At 66.8% G+C, this 8,035-nt stretch overlaps 4 protein-coding genes across 4 annotated transcripts in view; all 4 read left to right on the top strand.

Moving 5' to 3' along the window:
- Positions 1 to 887: 887 nt before the first annotated feature.
- On the top strand, positions 888 to 2,382 carry EMIHUDRAFT_250988 (hypothetical protein; the record flags this gene model as incomplete). Its single annotated transcript, XM_005793308.1, has 4 exons — positions 888 to 893; positions 1,144 to 2,025; positions 2,215 to 2,280; positions 2,362 to 2,382. The coding sequence occupies 4 exons, from the start codon at positions 888 to 890 to the stop codon at positions 2,380 to 2,382; spliced, it is 975 nt and encodes a 324-aa protein (XP_005793365.1).
- A 481-nt stretch (positions 2,383 to 2,863) lies between these two features.
- On the top strand, positions 2,864 to 4,611 carry EMIHUDRAFT_250987 (hypothetical protein; the record flags this gene model as incomplete). The annotated part of the gene is made up of 7 exons (XM_005793307.1): positions 2,864 to 3,125; positions 3,285 to 3,378; positions 3,440 to 3,483; positions 3,625 to 3,695; positions 3,951 to 3,989; positions 4,105 to 4,195; positions 4,340 to 4,611. 7 exons carry the CDS (start codon positions 2,864 to 2,866, stop codon positions 4,609 to 4,611), a joined length of 873 nt encoding a protein of 290 aa, XP_005793364.1.
- Positions 4,612 to 5,303: 692 nt separating this feature from the next.
- EMIHUDRAFT_460326 (hypothetical protein) lies at positions 5,304 to 6,597 on the top strand. Its single transcript, XM_005793306.1, has 2 exons — positions 5,304 to 5,367; positions 5,673 to 6,597. Exon 2 carries the CDS (start codon positions 6,007 to 6,009, stop codon positions 6,409 to 6,411), a length of 405 nt encoding a protein of 134 aa, XP_005793363.1. The 5' UTR covers positions 5,304 to 5,367; positions 5,673 to 6,006; the 3' UTR covers positions 6,412 to 6,597.
- Positions 6,598 to 6,838: 241 nt separating this feature from the next.
- The window catches only part of EMIHUDRAFT_471353 (phosphatidate cytidylyltransferase), a gene marked incomplete at both ends in the record, with an annotated part of 2,512 nt that continues 1,315 nt past the window's right edge, over positions 6,839 to 8,035 (top strand). Inside the window, 5 exons of the mRNA XM_005793305.1 lie at positions 6,839 to 7,168; positions 7,282 to 7,460; positions 7,535 to 7,625; positions 7,756 to 7,890; positions 7,951 to 7,960. Of these exons, the coding sequence (XP_005793362.1) occupies positions 6,839 to 7,168; positions 7,282 to 7,460; positions 7,535 to 7,625; positions 7,756 to 7,890; positions 7,951 to 7,960 (745 nt within the window). The remainder of the gene's footprint in view (positions 7,169 to 7,281; positions 7,461 to 7,534; positions 7,626 to 7,755; positions 7,891 to 7,950; positions 7,961 to 8,035) is intronic.

Genomic DNA, 8,035 nt, shown 5'->3' with positions numbered 1-8,035 from the left:
CTAACCCTAACCCTAACCCTAACCCTAACCCTAACCCTAACCCTAACCCTGAGCCTAACCCTAACCCTAACCCTAACCCTAACCCTAACCCTGACCCTAACCCTAACCCTAACCCTAACCCTAACCCAAACCCTAACCCTAACCCTAACCCAAACCCTAACCCTAACCCTAACCCTAACCCTAACCCTAACCCTAACCCTAACCCTAACCCTAACCCTAACCCTAACCCTAACCCTAACCCTAACCCTAACCCTAAACCCTAACCCTAACCCTAACCCTAACCCTAACCCTAACCCTAACCCTAACCCTAACCCTAACCCTAACCCTAACCCTAACCCTAACCCTAACCCTAACCCTAACTCTGGCCAAGCTCTGGCCAAGGCTGGCCAAGCTCTGGCCAAGGCTGGCCAAGCTCTGGCCAAGGCTGGCCAAGCTCTGGCCAAGCTCTGGCCAAGGCTGGCCAAGCTCTGGCCAGGGCTGGCCACTCTCTGGCCAAGGCTGGCCAAGGCTGGCCAAGCTCTGGCCAAGGCTGGCCAAGCTCTGGCCAGGGCTGGCCACTCTCTGGCCAAGGCTGGCCAAGGCTGGCCAAGCTCTGGCCAAGGCTGGCCACTCTGGCCACTCTCTGGCCAAGGCTGGCCGAGCTCTGGCCAAGGCTGGCCAAGGCTGGCCAAGCTCTGGCCAAGGCTGGCCAAGCTCTGGCCAAGAAGGCCCTGTCTGATCCAACCAGAAAGAGCCGTCCATGGTCCAAGAGCCGTCGAGCTACATGAGACCCAAGCAAGTCGTCGTGATGTACCAGAAAACGAAACTAGCGCCAAAATTGAGATCTCAGGATCAACATTAATTTCTCGCGCCTACTTTTGCTGCTTGAGACTCGCCAAATAGATCCTATGACCGTGTGCAACGTCAAGTCGTGAACCGCGACAAGACCATCGCGCCAAGCGCGACTCTGTTGCTTTTATGCGGCAGCATTCACCCGTGACTCTTGCCGTGGATGGTTAGTGACCGCAATACTACGCCGTGAACTGAGCTTCACCAGCCGTTTCTCTTCCTTCCCTTGCCTTCTCTTGCCGTCCGTTCTCTGTGCGCATTCCACTGCATGCGGCATCGCCGCCGCCTCCCGACGCCGATCGCGCCGCGCGCGAGGGCCGCTGGCGAGGCGGCTCGGCGGGGCCGCTGGGCATCGCGTTGCAAGCGGGGCACTCTGAGGACAACCAGCAGGTGGTGCGGCTGTTGCTCGAGCACGTGCTGCGTAACCCGCCGGCCGACGACCGCACAGGCTGGCCACCCGCTTGGGCCGAGTACGCTGACGGCGCGGCGGTGCAGGCGGAGCGGCTGAGGCTGGCGGCACGCGCGGCCAACGATAACGCCTCCCTCTCGCGCGCCTACCGGCATGGCCTCACCTCGGCCAGCACGGCGGTGCAGCGGCTGCTCGAGCTGCCCGGCATCGACATCGATGCCCTCGAGCCCATCGGAGGCTGGTCGGCGCTCGCGCACGCGGCGAGCCAGGGCGACGCGCCCGAGGTGGCCTTCCTGCTCTCTAAGGGCGCGCGCGGCTCCGCCGAGGCGAGCGCGAGGGTGCGGCGCGGCCGCGACGCCCTCGCTGAGGCTTTCCGCGGTGGGCACAACGCCGTGGTCGAGCTGCTGCTGGCGACGCCCACTTGCGCGCCGTCGGAGGAGGAGGCGCTCGCGTGGCGGAAGCTCAACACGACGGGGCGCTGGCTCGGCCGTGCCGCGTGCCTCGACTCGGCCGAACAGGTGCGCAAGTGGCTGGTCTTCGCCGAGAGCAACAAGAGCCCGCAGGAGCGGAGCGAGGCCCTCGAGTACCGAGGCTCTGACAGGTTCACCGCGATGCACTTCGCGGCGCGCCACGGCTCGATCGCGGTGGTGGCGCTGCTGCTGCGCGCCAGCGCCGACCCTTTCGCCAAGGACGTCTACGGCAAGTTCCCGCACCACTACGCGCGGCTCTACCGTCACGAGGCCGTGCTCCGGCTGCTGCCCGCGCTCAGCCCGGAGCAAGAGGAGCAGGTGATTGCCGAGGCTGAGGCGCGCCGCAGACTCGAGGAGGAGGAGGAGGAGGAGGGCATGCTCTACACCTTTGACATGTGGGACGCGTGGTACGAGGAGCAGGCCGCGGCCGAGGCCGCTGCGGCTGCCGCCGGCGCCGGCGGTGCCGTGGAGGAGGGCGGCACGGGCCCCACCGTGGTGGTGCGCCAGCTGACAAACGACGAGGAGCGCGCCATCCGGGCGGAGCAGGAGCGCTGGCGGCGGATGGCCGCGCTCGTACCGCTCGCGATGATGGCTCAACCGGCGCCGCACCCACTCCCGCCCGCCAGGATGAAGACCGCGCCCTTCTGAGGACAGGAGGGCCTGATCTGGATGTGATTTACGCGTATGTACAAGACTCCGTGCACTCTCGTCCCTCGACGTGTGACTGTCTGTGTGTTTCTGGGTGTACTCGAGTCCCAATTACAGTAAACTCTTACACTCGCGTCGTGAGCCCTCTCGTCTCCTTATAGACTATTTATATATATGTATTAGTAGGGAGGCGAATGTTGGATAGAGACTCATATAAGATATACACACCTAACTGCTCCCACACGCACACCACGAGTCACGACACGCACACAAAAACAGGTTCAAACTCCCCCTTTTAACTGACCGCTTCCAAGAACAGGAGGCTCGGATGCGTGGACACCGGCGCTTCATCGCGAATGCGTGCGAATTCTTTTGCGGCTGCTCGATCTGCTCCGCGGCCGGCTGCCGCGCCGGTCAACCTATGCAGCTCATCGCTCCCGGCCCCGCTGTTCTACTCGCCAGTGCACTGGCGGCGCGGCCGGCGGCCCGTGGCGGGCGGCCTTTCTGCATGGGCGGCGGCTTTGGAGCGGCGGCGCGCGACACCTTCAAGTACAGCGGCAAGGTGCGCCCGGGCAAGCAGTCTCCGAAGCGGTCGGTGCCAAAGTCGATCTCGAAGCCCGACTACTGGAAGGACGGGCAGCCAAAGGCGCGCGGGCCGATGCTGCCGTGGCAGATCCAGAAGAAGAGCGAGGCCGATATCGAGGGGATGCGAGCGGCGGGCAGGATCGCGCGAGAGGTGCTCGACCTCGCTGGCGCGGCGGTGGCGCCGGGTGCGCCTCGCACGCGCCGCCTGCCCGTGCCGCTGCTCCGCCGCCGCTGCCGAGCTGGCCGCCGCCGCAGCCGCCACAGCCCGCCGCCACAGCTGCCACCGCAGCGGCCACTTCTCCGCGGCACCGCAAGCACACCACTCCCCTCTCCCGCCCGACCAGGCGTGACGACGGAGGCGATCGACGCCCTCGTGCACGAGGCGGCGGTCTCGCGCGGCGCCTACCCCTCCCCGCTCAACTACCACGGCTTCCCAAAGTCTTGCTGCACCTCAGTCAACGAGGCGGGCGTGAGCCGCTACAGCGGCCGGCGCCTGCAGGCTCCCGTCACGCACGCAGCTCACGGCCGCGCGCGGACACGCAGGTGATCTGTCACGGCATCCCGGACTCGTCGAAGCTGCGAGACGGCGCGGCCCGCCCGACACCGCGACGCCACCTCTCTCCCGCTCCTCTTCAGCCGCCCCGCCGCCGCTGGAACGCCTCTGCACCGCCTCTGCACCGCCAGGCGACATCGTCAACATCGACATCACATGCTACTACGGAGGCTACCACGGGGACTGCTCCGAGACATTCCTGGTGCGACACAGCCGAGAGGCAGCCGAGAGGCCTTAGAGGTGCGGCCGAGGGTGCGGCCGAGGGTGCGGCCGAGGTGCGGCCGAGGTGCGGCCGAGGTGCGGCCGAGGTGCGGCCGAGGTGCGGCCGAGGTGCGGCCGAGGTGCGGCCGAGGTGCGGCCGAGGCTCGCCGCGCGACATCTGTGTGTCTCTGTGCGACGGGAGAGGCGCAGGCCACACCCCTCCTGCTCGTACGAGCCTCCTCCTCCTCCTCTGCAGGTTGGCGAGGTGGACGAGGCGGGCAGGCAGCTGGTCAAGGTGACGCCCGGCGCCCGGCGATGTCCACGACATGGCCATGACATGTCCGGGACATGTCCCATAGGTGACGCACGACGCCTGGCAAGCCGCCATCGCGTACTGCGCTCCTGGAAAGGAGTACAAGGGCATCGGTCCGCCGCCCGCCCGCGCCTTTTGGACGGCGGTGGGCGGCGCCTCCTCCACCGCTCTGCCCTTCGCCCGCGCGAGTAGGCGCCATCATCGAGGACTACATCGCCCCGCACGGCTACAGCACCGTGCGAGAGTTTTGCGGCCACGGCGCGGCGAGAGAGGCCTCGCCCGACGGCAGCGCGGGACGGGGCGCGTCACGGGGCGCGCGAGTGTGTGAACAGGCGTGGGAAGCGTTTTCCACGAGACGCCGAACGTGATCCACGCGCGCAACAACGAGCCGGGGACGATGCAGGTGGGGCACACCTTCACGATCGAGCCCATGATCTGCGAGGGCGTCGAGAAGCACATCCTGTGGCGCGACGGCTGGACAGCGACCACCAAGGACGGCAAGCGGTCGGCGCAGTTCGAGCACACGCTGCTCGTCACGCCCGACGGCATCGAGGCGCTCACTGCGCGCACCGAGAACTCCACGCCCTTCTGGTGGGAGAAGTGACCGCATGAGGGGACTCGAGTTATTACCCGAGAGCGCTGTGGAGCTGTGGAAGTAGAGCGCGGTTTCCTTACCAGTCGGTCGCGTTCGTTTCCGCAACCGTATCTGCGGCTGCGGGTACAGTTTACAATGTTACAGTCCGCCACTGGGAGAGCACCGCTGTGAGGTGTGTGCCGGCACGGTGCCCCCACGCCCCACCCACTGCACACAGTGAGACACACACAGAGCCATCAGAGCACACAGTGCAGTCCGCCCCACTCCAGCACGTGCACGACGAGCGGGTCCTGTCGTGATAGCGCCGACCCCTCGTCCGTCGAGCGTCGTCCTCCGTCTCATCGCGGCACACGGGGATCGGGCGTCGTTCGGGCGGGGTGCGGTGGAGACCCGTGTGGTAGCTGGTACGAGGTACGTGGACCATGCTCAAGCATGCCGCGCAAAACAAAAGCCAAACCCAGTTGGACTAAAAGATTGTTTTGCGATTCAAAGATCTCTCCATCTCTTCGTCCGAGCCGGGCTGGTAGGACCTGAGATTCGTTCCGCGGTCTGAAGCGCTGAAATCCAAACTTTTTTGATAGGAGGGTCGGTACATAGGAGCTCGATCACGTCGCTTCGCGCGACTCTGGCGCGACTCTGCGCGCTGGCGCATGTCCGCGCCAAGGCCGGCGCCCGCGGCGGCGGAGGAGGAGAAGATGTCCATGTTCTCTGCGGCCGACGGGGCCGACGACGGCGGCCACGACCACCCGGAGCTGAAGAGCTTCGGTGACACAATATATGCCGCCTCCCTCATGCCCGCTACACCCCCTCACCCACGCCACACTCCAGCCCCCCCGACCCCCCTGGCGTCGAGGAATCCCGGCATTCGCACGGAGACAACACAGCAGTCGGCCGCGCCGTGCCGCGACGCTTCCTTCTGATCCGCATCCCCCGCCCCACCCAAGGTTATACCTTCGCGCCGCTTGCTCGGCCGTCGAGCTCTGCCACCTCCTCCTTCTCTGGGACCCCACCGCCGTCGCCGCCGCCGGCGGTTGCCCTGCTTGTTGCGACCACTCCGCATCCCTCGCCAGGCGGGGTCCCCTCGCGGGGCGCCGAGCGCGAGGATGCCGCCGAGCGGATGCGGAGGGCTCGGCTCGAGATGCTCGGCGTCCGGCAGCGGCCGCACCCTTTAGGGACGCCGCGGAGTGGGCTCGGGGGCGGGAGGGCGACGGGGCGGTCTTCCCCTACGAACCGCACGCCGCCGCCCAGCGGCGGCCTCTAGCTCTCCGTCTCGGCGGGTGACTCTCTCCCTCGCAGGCACGGATGGGGGCCGCTCCAGGGGATGATGGGTGATTTCATTGGTGATGATTGGGCGGCGGGCATGCGGCGGACGGGTCGATCGCGGTTCATGGCCGTTTGCCCTGGATGTGGTATCCGGGTCAACGGCGCGCATGCGTGCCAGCACCGGCGAGTGGTGCGACTAGCTATTGGCGGCTCGGCTGCGTTCGGTGGCAGAGGAATGCGGGGCTCGTTAGTGCGGCCTGCGCCATTCTCGGGCGGCGCGCAGTTGCTCTGCACGCCGGCCTGCCGCCGGCACAGTTCCTTGGGTTAGGGGCTAGGACACTAGGCAGAGGCATGGGGGCCGGGGCGGGCCGGGGGGCGCCCCCTGTGCCGGCTTGCTGTCGGTGCACGGGACGTCGAGGCACGGGAGCCTCGGGACTCACTGCCCCCGGTGTGTATCATAGTTGTACCATAGTCACGCTCGCTTGCGCAGCGCTCCGTGGTCTCCTTACGCGCCGATCTGACATCACCTGTCACACTTGTCCTTAGAGCGGCGCCGGAGTGAGTGAGTGGGCGCACAAGAGCCGTATCGTACTGAGAGGGGCACGTGCTACGTGCTCATGGTCATGGACTGGCGCGCTGAGCTGAGTGTGTGAGCAGCAGGTGCAGCTGTGAGTACGTCCGATGGTTGCTCTCGTCCGGTGTGAGTTTGGGCTGCATTTGGAGCACTTGGAGCACTTGGTCTTGGAGTGCAGTCCATTGGCCGCACGGCGCCCCGGGGCGGCCGCTCGACGGCCGCGGACGATTGGGATCGGGTTGCGGGCTAGAGAGCCCTAGTCCTGGGGGGTGCGCGTTCGCAGGGAAGCCGTGAGTGCACCTTGGGGGGCACGTGGAGCGAGTGGGAAACGCAAGCGGGCTCGCGGTTTTTCTTTTTGTGCTCGCCGCGCATCATCGAACGAAGCGCGGGTCGCGAGGCATGGCGGAGCTGCGACGCCGGCGGCCTCCTGCCGAGACCAGCGAGCCGCTGCCCAGCGACGCGTCGGACACCCTCTCCGACACGGACGTCGACTGCGGCGCCAGCTCCGCGTCCGAGACAGACATGGCAGAGCGCGATCCCTCCAGAGAGGCTGGATCGTTTGGGCCGGCCGGCCACACGAGCGGCGAGAACAAGCTGACCAAGCTGGTGAAACGGCTCTTCTTCGGCACCTCGCTCCTCCTCTTCCTCATCTTCGTCTTGTCGCTCGGCCACCTGACCACGCTCGCGATGCTGCTCATCGCGCAGGCGCCGCCGTTCGCTCACACAGCCGTCCGCAGCGCCGCCCGCCGCGTCCACGGTTCCAACGCAGCGCCATCGCAGCGCCGCCGCCTCCTTCGCCGCCGCGCCGCCGCCGGCACCGCCGCGCGCCCGCCCCTCCGCAGGTGCTGATGTTCCGTGAGCTGGTCAACGTGCGGTACAAGACGCGGCTGGTAAAGACCATCCCGTGGTTCCGGACGACGCAGTGGGGCTGGTTCTGGTGCTGCATGGTCTACTCGTACGGCAACTCCTTCTCGCAGGAGAAGCTGCTCTCCCTCATCCGCAGGCGACCGCCCGCCACTCCGTCACTCCGCCACTGCTGCCCCGCTTTGCCCTCTCGCCTCGCCCCTCCCACCTCGCACCTCGCACCTCCCGCAGCCCGACGCTGGTGGGGATGCTGCCCTACGTGCAGCTCCTCTCCATGGCGGCCTACTCCTTCATGCTGATGCTCTTTGTCCTCACCCTCAAGGCGATCTCCCGCCCCTCCCCTCCCGCCCCTCCCGCCCCTCCCCTCCCGCCCCTTTCCTTTCTCCCTCCAGCCCTCCACTGCCGGTGCCACCCTGCCGCCGCCATCCCCCCCCCCCCCCCTCTGCGGGCAGGCCGGCTACTACAAGTACCAGGTCGGCCAGCTCGCTTGGACGATGGCTGTCATCGTCGTCACCGTCGTGCAAGTCAACTCGTTTACGCAAAACATCTTCAACGGCAGCAGACCCCGCGACCCGCACATCCGCCCCGTGCCCGCGCCCGCTCTAGCGACACGCGGCCCGCCCCGCCGCCCCGCGCCCCGCCCACAGGCCTCTTCTGGTTCCTCTACCCCGTCGGCCTCGTCATCTGCAACGACTCGATGGCCTACTTTCGGCCGCTGCAGTAGGGAGTACA

This window comes from Emiliania huxleyi, assembly GCF_000372725.1.
Source record: "Emiliania huxleyi CCMP1516 unplaced genomic scaffold EMIHUscaffold_1019, whole genome shotgun sequence".
Lineage (NCBI taxonomy): Eukaryota > Haptophyta > Isochrysidales > Noelaerhabdaceae > Emiliania > Emiliania huxleyi.
This window is presented reverse-complemented; position numbering and strand designations above follow the sequence as displayed.